Genomic DNA, 21,386 nt, shown 5'->3' with positions numbered 1-21,386 from the left:
AGATATAACCGGATACATGCTACTCCATTGGCATCAATATCGACATCATGTCTGACAAATCCGAGCCGTGGTTTTTAAAGGTTACACACAACCATTATAGGACAGAGAATGCGTTACTCAATAGCCCGTATGATGAAGACGGGTTTAACTTGGATCATGGCCTAACTAAAGTTATGGGAAGCCAAAAATGTCAAAAAGTTGCGTACATTATAAATTTCTTAAAGTATATTCACTTTGCTCTTTCCTAATTCTTTAAAAGGTGAGGTTCACCCTGACAAAAAGTCAATTGTAAAAATAGCAGAAAAAATAATAAAAAATATTGGTGAAGGTTTGAGGAAAATCCGTTAAAGAATAAGAAAGTTATTGGAGTTCAAAGTTTTGGATTTGTGACGTCATAAACGAGCAGCTGCTTCATGTGTTATGTAATATAAAATGCATGAATTTCAAATTTTTTATGGTTCCTGATGACTTAATTATGTTTTCTATTCATGATCGGGTTTGAAATGATTTGTCTATTGATATACAATAGGTACAATGAAAACCATTTTTAATTTTCTGAGAAAATGACATTTCATTTATTTTTTACCATTCGCTATGTAGGAATGCTGCTCGCATATGACGTCACAAATCAAATAATTGAAATTCTAATAACTTTTTAATTATTTGATGAATTTTTCTCAAACCTTCGTCAATATTTTTTATTATTTTTTCTGCTATTTTTACAATAAACTTTTTGTCAGGGTGAACTTCCCCTTTAATGCTGAAGACATTTATCTTCTTCATCCTTCTCAGGCAATTAAGATTGATTTGATGGTCAAATGAGCTAATACTTTGAACCTCTACTATTAGCGATTTATGTCACAATTGGCTATTTAAGCCACAACTTTAGACAGGAGTTTAAATCAAAGTAAAACCTGACTTCAGCATACAAGCATATACTTGTGTATGTTTGGCCAGCACAGGCATTTTGAAATGCTTCCGGACCAAAGTCATAGTCGTTTCCCTTTTCCTCTTTTTTTCCATCAACTACAAAATGGTTCGCAAAACTAGCCTAGACATTCTCTGAGTCGACTTCAGCAAGGCAGACTTGAAATCATGAACCTAAAGGTCATGAAATATATATTTTTTCTGTTTCTCAACAGTATTTCAAGGTATTTATTGGCTCCTTGGCAGATGGTATCAAAATAGATTGGAATACTGGATTGGGTTGAGGTCAAGATTGCTCAGCACAATGAGATTATATAGAACGAATCAATCAATTATTCCCAATAGCTGCGCTGTTTGTTTGACAGCTTTGAAGGTGATCCTATGTTTTTCTTATATTCTCTTTTTTTCTCTCTATAGAGGTAAAATTTTTCGAGAAATGTTGATGCTTTTAACTATCAACTAAACACAGCATGGGTAAAGTGTGCAAATTTTAAGAGTACTGCTAGAGTAATGTTAGAATAATGAGAAAACAAAATTATTTGGATCCACTGGCAAAGCACTGTTAATACTGATCTTATGACAATGAAGACAAAGTTATTTTCATTAAATCACATATTTAAAGAGAAATTCCAGTAGTTGCAGTTAACACTGATTTCATGAGAATGTCTGTAAAACAAGGCTTAATTGCCAGTATATCATCGAGGATCTAGATCTGGTACAGTTACATTAACTGGACTTTGTGAAATCTTGAAATCTACGCTGAAAAATGTTCACACCGAAAATCCCCAACACAGATAAGCGCACGTGGGACAATGTATAATTATTGCTTAGGGCGTCGGGCCCGACGCCCTACCCGAATCCCGTGCTTATTTGCTGATTTCTCAGCAATTACACAATTTCTTCCAGAATCCTTTGGCACATGCGTTTTATTTATACAAACAGACACTTTAGTGGTCATTTCATTGGATTCTGTATGAACTCATTTTGATATCGTTACCAAAACTAGCATTTACCTTTAAAAAGCTACCTTGCTACATCGACTCTCTCCTCAGGTGCAACATGCAGAAGAAATGAATACCGTCTATTGATTGTAAGTATTCTGTGCAAACATATGTTCTATTTCAATATTTTTTTTCTTGAACCATAACAGGGAATCGGAACCTATCACGTGTAGCAATAATTAAGTTATGCACTGAAACAGCAATATAACAAACTAGTACAGAACCAAAACTAAAGGTCAACTCCATCCTGGAAAACGAGGATTTGAACTAGAAGAGAAAATTCAAACAAACATACTGCAGAAAATTTCATAGACATCAGATTGTAAATAGGCTATGACATTCTAAACTTCTGCTTAATTTTCACAAAACAGAATTTAATATGCCCAAATCAGTGACGTGCAAATGAAAGAGTCGATGATGTCTCTCTCTACTTCTTTTGTTGTTTATTGTTTGAATTATACAAGGTTTCAACTTTTTCCAATTTGATAATTAGTACTTACTTGACTGAACCATGAAAATACCACATGTTCAGGGAGTAAGAATACTTGTTTCACAGGACAATGAGAAGAGAATCAGAATATCTCAAATTGCATCTAATAAATACAAAGCAATAGTGAGTGGATGACATCAGTCCCCTCATTTGCATACCGACCACAACAGGTATACAACTGTTGTGTAAAATTGCGTAAAACTGAAAAAATCTTATAACTCTATTTGACATCCGACGTTGATCACATTTTCAGCATTATGCTTGTTGGATTGTCTCTTGTTATGCTTGTCTCTTAATTCGAATCAACATTTTGTTGGGGTGGACTTGCCATTAATTATACCACATACATTTTTTTTTTTGGGGGGGAGGTCCAACACAAGTAATGTTTTAAACATGAACATGTCTCCAGTTCAACTGAACTTTCATCCATGGGTATGTGACTATATGTATATGATATACAGGTAAATACACACTAAAAAATATACATGTGAATACCAAACTTCAAATATTACAAACAGAATACTGCCAATTTGTGATGTTTAATCAAGTGAAATACTAAAAAAAATATGCAGAATGCTCACCTGAAGACCGGCTCAGATAACTTGCGAATTTTAAGCACACGATAACCAAACGTTGGGCTCTTTAAATTCGCCATGTTGCAAGTTTCAACAGCGAGCCTTTTTTTCTTTTACAAAATCAGAAATATATTCACCGGTGATTTCTGATAAACAATCAGATATGTCCACTGGTCAGGCTGCCACTGATAGAAAGATTGGTGTTTCCAATTCCAACTTCAAACTCAAATTCAAAGGAGACGGACATTTGAAGCTGATAATCCTTGATGTCAATGTAATATGACCAATCAGTAGAACCACCTGAGGTTAGACATTTCAGTGGAATCCAGCGACATTCCTGCTTTATTCCTAAAAGACGTCACAACGTAGGCCAAGTTTATTGACATCAAACGCGGATTTGATGACACACTAAAATGAAGACATTTCTCCAAATAAGAGATTGGCTACAACGTGACTGGGTGAGAGTGAGAGAGAGAGAAATCATCAGTGATGTGTCGTTTGTGTCTCCTGACAAGACAGCATCCGTAAATCCGGAGTTTTGCTCTGAATAATGTTCATGGCGAGGTGATTCTCACTTTCTCACGAAAAGGTTCAGTCACAAGAGATCTGACGGGAGAGTGAACGTTGGCTAGGATAATGATGCGTGAGGGTTGTGTGCGTCGGTGATAAGTACAGAGCATTTGGCCTTTTATCAAGCACTTGGCATGCTCAGAAAATAGATAGATAGATACAGTGGATTATGTATCAAACAATCCCGGTTCTTGTGAAACAAGGACAGCTTGAATCCCATTAGAAAATATTAAAATCCCAAGTCGTTATTGTCACGGTAGAATACGCACGCCCCATGGCGGATCCCCACGGGGGAGTTGTTGATGAATGAATAGATGAATGGATCCCCCTTGCATTAATACAATGAAAGGTGTTCCAGAAAATTATCACAAAGGCAGTGTCTAGGACATCACTGAAAGCAAACAAGATTTTTCTTTATGGATGTGGAATTTCCTTCACCTCTGGAAGGGAAAAGGAACACACTTGAAGAAAACCACGAACCGAATACCGGATATTACATTTCATACAGCCTGGAGGTTATTACAACGCATCTTAAAAATGCAGAATATATCATAAAGATATGAAGGGAAGACATCTCAAGCAGTAGGTGATCATATCAAAAGGGAAACAATCAAATTGGAGTTTATGTCGACCGGAAGATACATGCACTTGGAAGATCAAAGTCCATTGGGTAATGTTTCATTTACTAGAAAATTTAGGTATGCCCTAAAAAGAAAATATTTACCTTAAAGTGACTACCTGGTAACAGATCCGAATATTGTTAATATTTGATATAACCATGGAGATGGAATATGATCTGTTTACAATCCCCATGACAATAGCCAAAGATGAAGGAAATGATTAAGTAGATTTCTTTTGAGTGATGAAGAAATAAAAAGCATTTCTAGAAATAATAATAGTAATCAGCTTTGTAATCAAGTGATTTAATTTTTTTTATCTAACTGCATATTGAAGTATTTTTTTTACATGGACGGACGTCAAGTGGGCTAATGTGTCACACAATATTACTACTCCTGTCTTTTTAAATGGCCTTTGGATTCCCCTAAAGTGAGCACCACCTTCCCTATCCTTTAAAAGACAAGTCCACGCCAACAAAAAATCAATTTGAATAAAAAGAGAAAAATCCAACAAGCATAACGCTAAAAATTTCATCAAAATCTGATGTAAAATAAGAAAGTTATGACACTTTAAAGTTTGGCTTAATTTCACAAAACAGTTATATGCACATCTTGGTTGGTATGCAAATGAGGAGACTGATGACGTCATCCACTATTTTTGTATTTTATTATATGAAATATGAAACATTCTAATTTTCTCCTTATTGTCCAGTGAAACAATGACCATGTGAAATAAGCATTGTTTAACACTATATGATTCAGTCAAGTCGGTTCCTATGGTCAAATCTGTAAAAAATGAAATATTGTGTAATTCAAACAATAAAAAACAAAAGAAATAGTGAATGATGGACATCATCGACTGACTCATTCGCATGTCACCGAGTTGTGCATATCACTGTTGTGTGAAAAATGGGCGAAACTTTAAAATGCCTTAACTTCTTATTTTACATCTGATTTTGATGAAATTTTCAGTGTTATGCTAGTTTGATTTTTCTCTATTAATTGAAATCAACATTTTGCTGGGGAGAACTTAACCTGTGAGTGCCCTATTTAAAAAAAAGGCCTGGCCCCTTTGAATTCTTAATTCGAGCCCTGCTGACCCTGAAGTCCATCCCTGATGAAAGTGCTTTAGAAGACGCATTGCATCGGATGTGTTTCCTATGTGTGAGACAAGACTGACAACATTTGATATGCATAGTCCCATCTCTTTAATTTCAAGTTGCCCTGGTTTAAAAGACACAAGCAAACCAAGTCGGTACGGTCTGGTTCACACGGTAACACCCTCTAATAATGCAATAGAAATGCTTGTTCAAGTGCAGAGTGTCGCCAAATCAATAATGCATTAGAGAGAGGAGGAAGCACATAAAAGGAGTGAGAGAATGAAAGAAAGAGGGAGGGAGAGAGGGGGGGGGAGGGGATGAAGAAAGGAAAGGGGGAGGGGATGAAGAAAGGAAAGGGGTAGGGGAGGGAGAAGGGGGAGGGTAGTTGGAGCGTGGGAGGGGGTGATGCAAAGGGGAGAATACAAGTAGGATGTGTCTCTCAAAATGCTTATTTTCAGTAGCTTAAAACAAATGCCCGCAAAAATCATTGACGAGCTGCTTAAAGGTCAAGTCCACCCCAGAAAAATGTTGATTCAAATAGATAAAGAAAAATCAAACATCAACAATGCTGAAAATTTGATTAAGGTCGGATGTAAAATAAGAAAGTTATGGCAATTCAAAGTTTCGCTTATTTTTCACAAAACAGTGATATGCATAACTCAAAGGTATGCAAATGAGAGAGTCAATGGTGTCCATCACTCACTATTTCTTTTGTTTTTTATTGTTTGAATTATACAATATTTCAATTTTTACCAATTTGACATCAAGGACCAACTTAAAAGAACCATAACACATTATAACAATGGTAATGCCACATGTTCAGGCAGGAATAAAACTTTGAATCACTGGACAATAAGGACAAAATTTGAATATTTCATATTTCATATAATAAAATACATAAGAAATAGTGAGTGATGTCATCAGTCCCCTCATTTGCATACTGACCAGGATTTGCATATAACTGTTTTGTGAAATTCAGCGAAAATTAAAAATGTCATAACTTTCTTATTTTACATCCAATTTTGATGAAATTTTCAGTGCTATGCTTGTTGAATTTTCTTTTTATTCAAATCAACTTTTTGTTGGGGTAGACTTGTCCTTTAATGCTATACCTGTCAAAAGAGATTAGTATGTAAGGAACGAGTAGAATCTTGGGGAAAACCACTCACGAAGCAATGAGCATCACTGGAGACTGATGGCTTTAATGATGCATTTAAATGTCGTACAGTGAAACATCATTAGCAATTCTTTAAATACAATCAACGTTGGTAGTTTAACGGTTGGCTAGCGTTAATTTGTCTCTCATGCCCAATTAGGTTGATGGTGATAATGATGCTCTTAACATAGCAGACATCCAGGCAATGTTAAGCTCATGACAATAATCATAACATAGTGTACCAAATGAATGATTGCTCCTGAAGATTTTTCAGTCAATATTTCAATGACAATTATATCAAAACATTAAAAGTTTTACATGTGTCAGAGGTGGGGAGGGGGTGGTCAAGATACATGTATTTCAATTTGGGTGATGGGGGGGGGGGGGATGCAAGGTGATACACATGTGACATGATGACATCCTTGGATGTTTTTTAAATCATGTAACTTTACAAGGATGCATCATATGGTCTGAAAATAAATAGGGCCTATAAAAATGATCAAACTTCATGGTAAAGCACTTTTTATAATTTCAAGTTACCTAATATACCACAATTTACTATGTGATTATACCTTTATATCTCTTACTTAAAGGGATGATTCAGGCTGAATATATTTATATCTAAATACATAGAGTAGAATTCACTGAGCAAAATGACCAAAAATTCATCAAAATCGGATAACAAATAATAAAGTTATTGAAGTTTAAAGTTTAGCAATTTTTTGTGTAAACAGTCATCATGAATATTCATTAGGTGGGCTGATGATGTCACATCCCACTTTACGTTTTCTTATCTTATAACATAAAATAATAATTTTTTTTATTATATCATACTTGTGTGAATTATATGTCTCCCTTATAATGAAATCAGTTACAGAAATGAATATCTAATGCACTAAATCAGTTGTCAATGCAATTGTTTTAGTTGTTGGAGGGAAAAAAATTGAATAAACCTAATTTATTATAATTAAGTATAAAAGAACAAGCAGGGATATGACATCATCAGTTTGCTCATTGAATATTCATGAAGACATACCTAGCACTGTTTTATCAGAACAATGTACATCTTTGAAATGCCATAATTTTGTTATTCTTTGTCTGATTTTCATCAAATATTTATTGTTTTGATTGTCTGATTTTTCTCAATCTGTTCAAACCTTATTATTTTCAGCTAGTAGTATCCCTTTAAAATAGTGCAGAGCTAAAAAAGTGCCCCTTTTTATTGTGATGGGACTTCCACACTTTCAACCTACTATCTATTACAGAGTAATACCGTCCCTGCATTATTTTTTTTCTTCATTGTTTGAGGGATGGAGAACACCATCTTAAAAGAGAATAACAGATTCAAAGTACCATATGCAATACTTATTTGAGACGGAGGCCTTTTTATCATAATGGATATTTGAAAATGCCTAACTTGTGTTGCAATCAAGTCAAGCTCTGCAAAACTGATAAAATGTAACAAATTAGGAATATAATCACCATAGCAACAGTCCACGAACATGAAACAAGATATCCTTTCTCACCGGGGTTTGGCCTCCAATTGAAAAGAGATGATTAATGAAGTCTTAACGACATTATTTTTCCTTATTATTTCCTTCACATGTTTGCTACAGTAAGTTCCTACATGTACATAAAAGAAACAAATGTAAGAAACAATACCCTCTGATCTTTATAGAGAATTTTGACGATGCACATATGAGAAGTTTAATTAACTCTTCAAAAAGTTCAGTCTGTATACAAAGCAGCCTCTTATTTTTATGTGTAGGTCTATATGCTAGCCCATGTGTTCATGCACAAACGCACATGCATCAACCAATAAATCTTACACCCTTCATGAAATATGTGATGCCTCTGGCCTTTTATACATCTGGCGAACCTTGTTGCCGCTCGAGTATGCCGTGACATGGCAAACCCGAGAGAAGGCTGAAACTAAAGCTATCTGGCTTTGCCGGTCTAACATGCACAAATCCCACAAAACCCATGATGATGACGACGGCATGGGGGGCCCCCCAGCTCGGTCTAGTGGGCATCGAATGCTTATATACAAGCCAAGTGAAGTAGGTAGAAGAGGTGTCTGGTATATTTGGATTTCCCTGATGGAGGGGTGTCCATGGTTGGGTCGAGTTACCCGTAGTCTCCGGGGATACCATGGATGAGATGGATGGGGTGGAAAGTGAAGGGGATGTTAAATAAAGCTCACTCGCTTGAAGAGTCAAAACCGGGGGGGGGGGGGGGGGGGGATTAGAGAGAAAGGGGTGAGGGGTGGAGAGAGGACAGGGGGTGAGGGGAGTATGGGGGAGGGAGAGATAGATGGAGAGGGATGGGGAAGGGGGGTGGGGGTAAAGGAAGAAGGGTATTAAGGGGGAGGGGAAGGACAAAGGGACATGGGGAGGTGAGGGAGGAGGAGAAACGGGAAGGAGGCCACCATGGGGTAGGAAGAGGGGATGGGGGAAAGGAGATGGGGAAAGGGTAGATAATATAGAGATTACAATTATTTAGGGGGTTCGGTTCTATAAAATGGGAAACTTAAACCAAGATAACTTAATAATAATCAATTCCATAATTTTAACCATGAAATATTTTGAAATGGGTCAATTCAAAGAACAAAGTTTGAAATATGAACTGTTCTGTCTGGAAGCATTACAGGAAAAAAAGTTACCAAAAAATTGCCTTTTCAAAGTTTAACTGTCAATGATCATGGGGTTATTTGGCAATAGTTATATCACCCCTATATATAATTACATGTCTCTTAAAAAAGAATAACAAGCTTTTATATCAATTTATTTTTCCCAAGTCGGGTATATAAAAAGCCTTAAAGAATTGCTTTGACCTACAAATAAGAAATATACATTTTGCTGGTAGTTGTTGGACTAGATCAATGGGTAGCTGTACAAAGTGTCGATATTCATATTGTAGTCCAACACGCATGCTTATCTATAAAAAAAGACCTCAATATTCACCACGCCATCAATTAGGTTTCAACTGGGTGTGATATTTCTCAGTTTTGTGGTATCTACCCAGTGGAATCTCCACAGGACACATTTAAATCTTTTCAGAGTGAAAGGAAGCTTCACAAACAGAATAATGATTAAAGATTTATGCAATCACCCTGGCTCAAGAATACAGATTCATTTCAATAATTGAGTTGGTCTCAACTCCCAAGATTTTGATTAGAGTTAGAGTAACAGCACTGCTTTAATTCAGTCACTGACGGTTGTATAGGTCAAGCGTTGCCATGGCAACCTAGACATAACATTATATCATAGGGAAAATTACACATGTTACACTTTCATTGGCTATGGAAAATTGTTATCACGATGATATTAATTCATATAATTAACTTCTCACTCGGTCATGATTCTAGACTTAGCAGATAAACCGGAAATGAAATATCACCCACAAGGGTACAGTATTGATTTCTTTCGGAGAGTGCATTTGAAAAATAAAGGTTGCAATTACTCAACCCTACAAAATTAATCCAGCAGGTAGAAAATTATATCTTAACATTACAGAGGAAAAAATATACTGCTTTCCCTAAATTCTACTAGGAAGCAATAGCAAAGAGAAAACTTTGCGGCTGTACATCAATGGAGTATGTACACTCTTGTAAAATATTGGTTAAAAGAAGGAATCCTTGAACAAATAATCCAGTGCGATCAAAAATCATGCGAACTCTTAGGGCAAGACTTGTTTTTCATCACAGAATAAACAACCAAATCAGACATTACAGCATGATGTTCTAATGAATACCAGAACTGTTTAATCAGAAGTCGTCTGGGTTGAAGTAGGTTTAGCACCATATAACCACTTGCCAGCATTCCCTCATAATGATGTCCAAGAAAATCAAATCTAATTTCAAACCTGACAAAATATTTGGCAACCGATACCAAACATCCAATCACTATAGGCCTATTCTTTCCAAAGTTGTCATAAACAGACCACGCACAGAGAATAACATTCACTCCCAAGTTCCAGGAATAATCCAATTTCAAGCAGCACTGAGCAGCAAAAAGAAAATGCGATGAGTTTCTGTCACTGTCTCGACAAAAGTAATGAATTCAGTCTGGATTCATAACCACTCTTGAAGATTGGTTGCCAGCCAATGCCAAAGTCCTTATGCGTAAACAAATCAAACTCTCTTGGTTTTTATTCAGCCCCTCAGCTGATGTACATGTATGTGTATCTTCAAGACACAACATGATGAAGAAAAAAACGAAGAAAATATATATATAGAGATCTGTGTGACTCAAATTGCAAACACGTTTCATACGTGACCCATGGGAGCGAACTATCCTAGAAAAGTCTGCAGAATGTGTATCCATTATCTAAAAATAGTCTTTATTTACAAACTCTTTTGAAACCGAGAACCAAGTTCAAGTTTTATTTTTGTCTTTATGAAATCACAATTTACAAAATAACACAGCTTCCATCCCTGTGACAATGAATATTATAAAAAAAATTCTACTAGAATTCTACACCAGTAGCGTACCTAGTAAACCAACCTTCGGGGGGAGGGGAGTATCTGACAAGCCCCACCCCCCAAAAAGTCATCACCACTTATGAAGGCATTTTCCTCATCATTTTATTTTCAAAAAGCATCCCCTGGTATGCTAATGATCTACAGCTCTCAATGTCAGTTTTGTTTAATATTTAGCCTATGTATTCATTTTAAAATTTAAAATCCATTTTGCTCTTTATGTATTTTTTTCTTAAAATGCAGTTTTAGATTTATCCTTTTAAAATACAAATTGTTTCTAAGGTTTCTAAGCATATTCTAGTTGACAATATTTATGCCAATCATTTCTCTTTCTGGAATATCCTTCTAAATGTGAAAATCTTCATCTTCTTTGCTCCTAGCTGCTTGCTCATCACTATTCAACATCCATTCCTCATCCCGATCTCTCGGGATACTGCGGGACCTACCACAGAGGCGACAATCCAAAACATACATGTATGCATGGCGGCCATGTAAAGGGATAGGCCTATTCCTTACATGGCCACACTGATTTCATTATTCTTTCTGAACAATTTCACCCAAGCCTACATTTGTGTGTGGGTGTGTGTGTGTGCACTCACAGTTCAAACCACCTTGGAGCACAGTATCATCAAGAGAGGCTAATGTTTGAAAACATGATGAGTATACCGCCCTCTTTTGGTTTTGGAGAAAAACACAACAGGGTCACCTTGAAAATATTAAAACCTTCAGTTTTGTTGGCTACTAAGCTCTGTTACCATGGTAATTTTTACTAATTTTCCACTGATAGCTGTGATAATAATTCTTATGAAAAGGGACCAATGTTGGGTTGAAAGGGCATGTTCACTCCAACAAATCGTTGATTTTGAAAAAAATAAAGAAAAATCAGACAAGCTTAAATTCGATCAAAATTGGAATTGAAATAAGAAAGTTAATTTTTAAGTTTTGTCCATGTCCACAAAACATTTATAAGCACATCCTGGCCAGTATGCAAATATGGCAGCCAATGAGGCTACACACTCACTAAACATTTTGTATCATATGAAATATCATCCGTTTGAATTTTTAAAGCTTTGACATAAAAGAAATCTTTCACTGATTCAAAATAAACTTTCAATTTGAATTTCAGTTTACAACTAAGTAATAATTTTTGTTTTATCTGTGCGCAGACATACCTGACATATTTTATTCTGAGCACACCTGAATGGAGACTATCTTCTATAAATAAAAATGACACTCAAACTTTAGAGGTGAAAAAAAAAGGTAATAAAGTGTTGAATGTCAAGTAGCGAGGATCTAATTTCTGTTACCAGTTACTTTTTCCACTTATCACTCTGAAATTTCAAACTGTCATAAACATTCAAGAGCCTTCTATACCATGCATGTATAGGCCTATTGGAGAAAACATATCTCTTAAGACTCTAATGACTTCACAGTAGCCTGTAGACATGTATTCTAAAATGCCACAAACAATTTGAGCAAAATAAGTACATAAACAAATGAAATAGATTGCAATAAATGAATAATTATCAATCAAATGAAAAAATGTTGCAATGTGAAGTATCACCATGGAAACCAACTCATTTTCATTATAGGCCTAAATATAAAGCGACTCCTTACCTTAAAAATTGTTCTTTTTCAATTTTATATGTTTAATAGGAAATATGTTTATGCCTAAGTTTTACAGGAACAAATCACTACACATGGAAAGGTACAGTAGTGCCTTAAAATCAAACACAACATTCATAAATATTTTTTTTTGAATACATGTTTCAAAGCAACATTGATTTCCCTGGCAAACATTTGTATCTTTTAATTCAACATTTCATTTTGTGCCAAATTCATACATTAACACATGTAAATATCATAAGCTTTAAACTAACAAAATGATTATAGAAGTTAATCTTTTTATTTAAAAGTGATGAAATGCATTTGAAAATATGAAAAACAACTTAATAGTGTATTATCTCTATTGTAGAAGAAACACCACGAAAGCTCTCTATTTGGCTCTGATCGACAGACATCACATGAGTCAATAGACCCTTTCACACCTACACGATCAGGAAAATACCGGGAATTTGGGGAGTGTGAACACAAAATACTTGCTATATCTCCAAACAAAAAAAACCTGGTTAATTAATTAGTAGGTAATTTACAAACAAGAAAAAAAAACTTTCACAGGACTTTTTCATTACTTTTTCAACTTGAGGCAGGTGTGTATGATATAAATTTAATGGCTTATTTCCGATAGGTGTAATGCCAATTGCCAACTCGTCTACCATCAGTTCATCCACTATCCACATGGTCTAATTGCCATTTCGTCCACTCACCAGTTTGTCTAATAACCAGTTGGTCCAATAGCCATTTAGTCCATACACCATTTGGTCTAATTGGACTAGGACTAGAGTTAATTTGGGTGAAATGAATGAAAAGAAACAAACTGGTCACTGACGAACTGGTGATTAGATGAATTGATCATTGGAACACATGGTTATTGGACCAAATGTTTGTTAGAAGAAATGTTGGATGGAATGGCATTCGAATAAATAAAGGTTGACCATGCGCTGAGTGGACGAGTTGGTAATGGACGAACTAGCAATTTACCAATTTAATTACAGGTATTTTCATGATCATGCCTGTGTGAGTACGTCCATCATCAAACCAAGGCTCTATTTGTCTGTCAAAATCGCCTGTTGGTGTTTACAGAACATACATGAATATGATGAATAAACAATATTCCAATTACCAAGATGGGATTATACCCCCATGAGCTACTAGTCACATGGGTCTGACGTGAGAAAATAAACATGACCTTTGGATCCTCCCATGCAGGTCTGGAGTAGATGAGAACATGTTTCTATACTGCTTACTATCTCTGTGCAGTGTTAACTTGGTTAAAGAGAAATTCCAGTAGTTGCAGTAAACACTGATTTCATGAGAAAATCTGTAAAACAAGGCTTAATTGTCAGTATGTCATCGAGGATCTAGATCTGGTACAGTTACATTAACTGAACTTTGTGAAATCTTGAAATCTACGCTGAAAAATGTTCACACCGAAGATCCTCAACACAGATAAGCGCACGTGGGACAATGTATAATTATTGCTTAGAGCGTCGGGCCAGACGCTCTTCCCGAATCCTGTGCTTATTTGCTGATTTCTCAGCAATTACACAATTTCTTCCAGAATCCTTTGGCACATGCGACTTATTTATACAAACAGACACTTTGGTGGTCATTTCATTGGATTCTGGACGAACTCATTTTGATATCGTTATCAAAACTAGCATTTTCTTTTAAGATCTAAAACAATACTTGTTAGTGTGCACTAGATCGTGCTGTCACTCACGTTTGCAACCCTCACCAAAAGCCAGGGAAAATATGAATTATTTTCCCTGGTTTTGGTGAGGGTTACGAAAATGTGCTTGGTAGAGAATTAAGTGATTTTGTGAAAAGCAAACCATAACATTGACCTAACGCTATTCCTAATTAGTGTCAGGGTGAAGTTTATGTTAGCATTCTCTCTGGGCTTTCACTATTTTTTTTTCAGGACAGAGAGGCTTTTATAAAATTCAACTGCTTCCTTTTTCATCATACTTTCTCAAAGAAGTTTAGTGGAAAGTGAAAACTAAATTAAATCAACCCCACTGAGAGCATCCCCTTAGCAACGATACCATTTATGTAAAGTGGTTCTGGAAACCAGTTGAGAAAGAGGATGATGAGGATGCTAGCGAAGCGATCTCCAACAATGGTTTATTGGAAACCAGACTAAGAAAGAAGACGATAAAAAAGAGAAAAATATGATATTGGGGTCTTTGAGGCAGCAAGAGAGCTTGGAAATAAAATCTTACAGTAAATTTGAAGACCTCAATGGACGACTCGACTTGCAGTCTTCGAACAGGGAATGGTTGGAGTGAATTACAGGTCTGTGAATATGACTGGCCTCGCAGATGACAGGTGTTTCACAAACCAGGGGAATAGTACACCACTAATACTTGAACCGGGATTCAAGGAGACTGAATTGCTAGAAAGACCCTAGATTCCACCAAAAATATTCAATACAATATGTATAATGGTCATACCATACATTCAGTATGCTAATAAAGCAACTATCAGCAGAAAATACTGTGTATGATGTGGTATTGTGAATATATTCTTGACAAGTACAAGTAGAACACAATGAATTCACATATAAAAAATTGTTAATCATTTAAGATTTGTGACTAATATTTGCACAACACTGTAAAAATTATCATATGTCCTGATTGAAGATAGATTGATTACACTTTCATATTTTTACTTCTACTTCTTATTTTTCTCAAAGGGTTAATCAACAAAGAGATGTACATTGTAATATGGTATCTTCAAAACAATCTGATGTAGCCATTTATTTCCAATACCTCATTCTTTGTTCTTGAACGAAGGGGAGGGGTACTAAACTGAACCCAACTGTAACATATCTGTGTCATATTTAGCTATAGACTACATTTTGAATGAAAGTTATAACTTATGTTCTGAACACAGGCAGCCTATGACTTCCCGTAACAGACTAGAGAGGGCAGTGTTTCAGAACAAAAACACTGAGAGTATAATCTCGACTCCTCTCACCTCCACAAATACATGTATAACCAGATGGGAAAGAGATGCCCAAATGGATAAATCTCATCAGTAATTTTCACTGAAAAAAGTCATATTTATCCAATTACTGGGAGATTACTGGCAAAAATTTCAGTAGCTTACAACAGCTATCTGACGTCATGAGCTACAATGTACCACCAGACTTTGTAATGTCATTGCACAAGGAAAGGAAAATCAATATACAGTGCGTCCTAGAAAAGGGAAACCGGGATTCCCATGTCTTTTTTCTTCAAAGGCAAATAAATTATATTACATTTAGATGTAATAATAAGTCTTTATTTTGAAACCTAAAATGGGAAAAATACTTCACGCATCCATGAGCAAGACGAGTTTGATATTTAATGGCAAAACCAGGTTGCTCAGAAAAATGGGACAAGATTGGTTCTAGATATGACGACCATGCTTACTCAATAATTCTTTTGTACTCTTTATCCAGATTCTCACACTGATCCCAGAAATGAGAATAGATTCAGATTCACACAGGTTTGAACAAGTATTCAATATTTAATCAGACCAATTACATATAAACAGTTAAATATTTCTTGAATTTTACTGACAAAATGTGATTTTAGCCAATCAAAGGCAAAGGCCAAGTAGCTTACAACAGTTATCAGAGCAAATCACAATTTTATCTTATATATAATTTGCAACACCGCGTTGAAAGTAGGTAAGATTTTCTCTGATTTTGTACCTTTATCGTGCAACAATTCTTGTAAATATTGTGATTTTTTCCAATAAAAACAAAATTAGAAAATTTTTTAAATAAAATCTCTAACTAGAATTATAAAGAACTTTATGCAAAAATACCCAACAAACTTCAATTGATTGGTATAATAGATGTTGCCGAAAAGTTACAGGCCTTTGAAATAAACCACCAAACTAGATCGCCTTGACTGTTCTTAAAAACCTTAAATGTGGTCTCTGGGATCATTTAGGAGAGTTTCTGGTTGGACCATAATGATGTCAGATACCGCAACACCACTCCATCAAATTAAATTGCATGGGCCTTTAAAATGTAGAGAAAGTGGGGCTCGTCAAACATCCTTGCTCAAACAATTTCTCTAAATGAACAACGCAAGCCTTGATAAATAAACCTAAACACAAACTCTTTAGCCTGATTGATTTGAACATCTGCCTTTGCCAGCTATCCCCTCCCTACCAATTAGAGTAATTGTTTGATATGAACAAAGTTTGGGACAAATGTCACAGATTACCTAGTGAGTGGCACAAGGGCTTGTCAACGAGAGGAGAACTTATGCCCTTCTCGCTGCTACCATCTAAAGTTTTGTTTAAAGATGTCTGAAAGTAGTAAACATTTATGCGAGGGTTCATTAGCTGATGTAAGCTGGTAGTATCAATAGCAGACTTGACAGCGAAACTGGTCGTAATACAGTACGCCATGTTTATTCCAACAAAAAGCATTAACTTCCAGATATAGGTCATACAAGTAGAAGACAGACAGCTAGAGAGAAGAAACAGATATTGTACAAAATACAGCCCTCACTACAATTAATTCATTTTATTGTTTGTTGACGACTTACAAGTACAGTAGATATATAATACTATTCATTTTTGTCGATAAATTTTTGTCTTAAAATTGACAGGCATCTTTCTGAAGACAAATAAAAAAAATCTTGGTGTCGCAAAAGCATCCACACTTTTCTAGCTGGACTGTTGGTGCTGAATTTAACTATTTCAGAGAATTGTTTTTTTTATACGATTAAGTGTTTTATTGACAGCACGATCACAAAACTGTCACTCAAACTACAATACTACAAGACTATGTACCAGTAAATGAATTTTGGTTTCACTGAAGAAACACTTAAGTTACTGCATAACACTTGATATAATTTCAGGCACGAATCTATTCTGTAAAAAGACATCTACATGAATGCCATGATTTGGTTTCATCTTCTGTTGTTCTCAATTTTCCAATCCCTCAATACTTTGTGAAGTTTTGGCAACAGTTGCTATGCAATTTTATAAGTTCAGTTTCACTTTCCTTTTCATTTACAGTGGGCCCTACATAACTCAATGATCAATAACAATCTATCGATGTAACATTATTTCAAATGAATTGCATTAGTATCACTTTCACTGACATTAATATTGTTTTACATTCAAATTCTTATCTTTGACTACAGTTGTTGCATTTAGACAATGGTCGTGGTACATGTATCCTATTTTTAATTGATTTTCTTTCACAATCAAATGTACCAGTGTTCTGAAAGTTCTAAACCTCTGTTAATGAAAACGAGTTCATGTAAGAACAGCATTGTATAAAATCCTTTTAATATTTTAATAAATTTGGAGAGCTGAATTTCAAAACTATGCCTCCAAAAGGAAATCACACCCCAGGCTGTGAAATGAAATCAATCATATGTGACAACAAATGTGCTGCGCATAGATTTAATCACGAGCATGCCTTTTCATTTTAAAGGGTAGTGGGCAAACAAGATAAATGTGCTGTATTCAAGGTTGTGCAGGCAAAAACAAGTATGTACCAAAAAATGTAAACAAAGTTAACAAAACAAAGTCATAAAACTGAAATGTTAGATTGTGATGAATAGAATCTTTGCCGTTAATTATGAGCGAGAAAGTGCAAACAAGGTGTAGTCTCCTGTGTGGATTCAACCAAAGAGACACCACTGTAAATAGGGGGCAGTTTCACAAAATACTTGTAGTTGGCATCACCTTAACACTCAGTCCTAAATGCAAAATATGACCATGGATCCTACTATGGACTCCCTACATTCAGAATAGGCATAAGTAGGCCTAATATAAACAAAATTAAAAGCCATCTTATGATAATAATAGCGGCATATTTACCCAGGGTAGCCACTTCAGTTCCGAAAACTGTTCTCCCAGCGGGCCCTGCTATTATTACCCTGGCTTTAGCACGGCTACCTTGATCGGGCGCTCGAGCATTCGAGGAATTTCTTCCTTCCGGGTACCCATTCACCTCGCCTGGGTCAAGTGCAACACAATGTAGATAAATTTCTTGCTGAAGGAAATTACGCCATGGCTGGGATTCGAACCCACGACCCTCTGTTTTAAAGTCCGAAGACTAATCCACTGGGCCACAACGCTCCAACAATCTTGGTTCTGATCTTGAGTCAAGATTGGCAATCAATTGCATAAAAACAATAATTTACCTATCTGTTGCAGGTATACAGTACTTTATTAAAAAAATACTGACCAGTAACAAATCAGAATAGGTTGCAATTGGTCACAATCCTAACTTGTGTAAGAGAGTCCTAGACTCTGCAATAATGAATTGCAAACTTCTTTTGATTGGCAGAAAGCTATATAGTCCTTTAAAAGACCATTTTGTGAAAAAGGGTTTGGTTGTGTATTCGAATCTCACCGCAGCCTAGCGTCCTTTCGCAAGGCGTTAATCCACACTTGCCACTCTCCACCCAGGTGATAAATGGGTACCAAGTAGGATGTGAAAGCCTATGTAGTATGCCTAGCAATTGAGTCTTGGAACTCTTGTTGGAATGCTCCCCAGGGAGTGGAGAAAGTTATACGTTATATACGTAAATGACAAGACCAGGGTAATTAGACATGTCATTCTGACGTAAGTAAGTGCTATATGGAAGTGGATTATTATTACACTTACCACACTGATTTCCTTGGCTTTTCCAAGACGGTAGCCATATTTGCTACATCCGGTTCCTCTATCACTACAACTTCCACTGGTTCGGGCTTACGTTTACCCCTCACAGGAGATAATAAGAGCGATCCGATAGAACCCAGCCACGAGGTCATCTTCCACACTTTTAAAGTCAACTATTCAGCAATCAATGAGTTAAGGTCTTAGCACCCTTGTAATGTCTGGATGTGGAGCACCTCAAAAGCAACAGGTTCTTGCAACAGCAACCAAAAATCCAATTAACATGTATATATGGAACGAAGCTGCAGTTTGAGTTGGGGAGGAGACTGAAAGTTTGACAAGAAATCCTACTTCACACTAGTTAAACCCCAAACTGAATTAATCAATTCTTCAAACATCAAGTGTATATTTCATATAAAGCTTTTTTTTGTAGAAATGTTTTTTGATAGATTCACAGTACAAAGGATTGCTTTCTGATACTGCAAGATAATTTTGGTACAAATTTGGGAAAGGTCAGAAGTGACTTGGAGCAGGAAGGGGCTTTCATGTGCATTCTAAAGAAAAGATTTATGTTCTGGCTACTGCTACTCAAATCAATCTTTTCAACATAGTTTTTGACTTCTTTACAGGGTGTTTACCATTACCTAATGGATGATTATGATTATAATGTAGATTGTATCAAACAAGAAAGGTTTTTGTAATCAGGACAGGAAGTGATTGCATTTACAGCTCACTGCACCTCTGCTTTGGATGTAAACCTAAACGCATCATTCAAATCCCCACAAATAATTCATTAGTCATATTCAGCATTCCTAGACCATATTCCCAAGAGTGTCTGTAGAGGCATTATATTCTTCCCTGACACTGAAAGAGGGCAATGGTGGGCCTCTTCACTTCAAGAGGACCCGTGTTTCTTCAGTCTACTGATCAATATTCAAGAATGGTCCGACCTTCCCTTATATTGCTTGTCGTTTGGGGGGCACTACTTCATTATGTATTCAGACTGGCTACACATTCACAGGCGCATATATTCCGACCAAGTTGTGAACTTTGAATCAAGAGGTTTCTCAATGCTACCTCCCTCCTTCAAACAAATCCTCAATGTCTTGAACTCAATTCCACCAGGAGATGGGTTTCCACCAAGGAACTGGTTGATCTCACTGAGCAGTACAGGAGATCCCTGGAGATATGTCTTTGAAGACAGTTCTTCTTAAAAAGTTGAAGGACATCAACAAACATTATCCCCAATTTCATTCAGCTGTATTAACAACTACATGTACATGGAGAAAGTGGCCCAAAGGTCTAAGTCCAATTCTTCTTGTGGCAGAACAACCATAAGTGATGATGAACAGTATTTGTATAATTCCATATATCTGTTAAAGACATTCAAAGGCGCATTTTTGGAGGGGCCAGTGTGACTGGGATTGCTTTCATCTGCATTCAACACAGAGAGAGTGGCCCACAAACCTCAGGGATTACCCTTCTTGTTGCAATGACATTTTGTCAGAGTACTTCATTCATCTGTATTCACAGCAAAATGGAGAAAGGGGTCCACAAGTCTCAAGGACGATCCTTCTTGCAGAATGACAATAAGCTTCTCCAGAGACTTCATTCATCTGTATTCCGATCAAGGAGCATGCAGCGTATCTGTTATCAGTTCACCACTCATCCTTGCCACCATGTTCCTCTCTGACTTGAACCTTAACAGAATTCAGAATGGCTCTCTTGCTCCCCTCCTTCTTCAAGTTCTGGATAGCTCTTCTTCAGCAGTAGCACCCACTTCAGTCTCGCGTAAAACCGCGATAGAATATGCAACAATGTGAAGAGCTTCCTGAGAAGCAATGCAAGCTCATGTTTTCCCTTGGAACTTTAATATGCAGTAGTTGCAGACTTGCAGTTACCCGCAAACCTCAGTCAAGTTTCTTTACCCAAGCTCTCTCTAACAATTCTCAGCAGTTTTCATGAACAGAGAGCCTATGACATCCACTGACAAAATGGTATGTGCAGATTTGGTTCATAAGCCTCTTCCCCTGCAGAAATTTAAGCGTGCCGCTTGCTAGTAACTAGCATGCGACTAGCAGGGCGCTCGCTTAATAAGCGAGTGCATGCTAGCGAACAGTCCCTGCTCGCTAAAAGATCGCTTAACTATTACTCTGCACGCATATCACACGCTTATTAAGCTAGCCGCATGCTAGTTACTAGCATGCCGCAAGCTTGCGCAA

The 21,386-nt window shown here is 36.3% G+C and overlaps 1 protein-coding gene across 2 annotated transcripts in view; it reads right to left on the bottom strand.

Annotated features, from left to right (window-relative positions):
• The window catches only part of LOC121424559 (cAMP-specific 3',5'-cyclic phosphodiesterase 4C-like), a 36,318-nt gene extending 16,751 nt beyond the window's left edge, over window positions 1–19,567 (bottom strand). The window contains exon 1 of one of the 2 annotated variants that reach the window (XM_041620285.1): window positions 19,171–19,567. In XM_041620285.1, the coding sequence (XP_041476219.1) occupies window positions 19,171–19,319 (149 nt within the window). In that variant the 5' untranslated portion in view covers window positions 19,320–19,567. Of the gene's footprint in view, window positions 1–2,999; window positions 4,434–19,170 lie in introns of those variants that run through there. The other variant, XM_041620286.1, reaches the window with a different exon arrangement.
• Window positions 19,568–21,386: the final 1,819 nt, after the last annotated feature.

Source organism: Lytechinus variegatus, chromosome 11, assembly GCF_018143015.1.
Source record: "Lytechinus variegatus isolate NC3 chromosome 11, Lvar_3.0, whole genome shotgun sequence".
Taxonomy (NCBI): domain Eukaryota; kingdom Metazoa; phylum Echinodermata; class Echinoidea; order Temnopleuroida; family Toxopneustidae; genus Lytechinus; species Lytechinus variegatus.
This window is presented reverse-complemented; position numbering and strand designations above follow the sequence as displayed.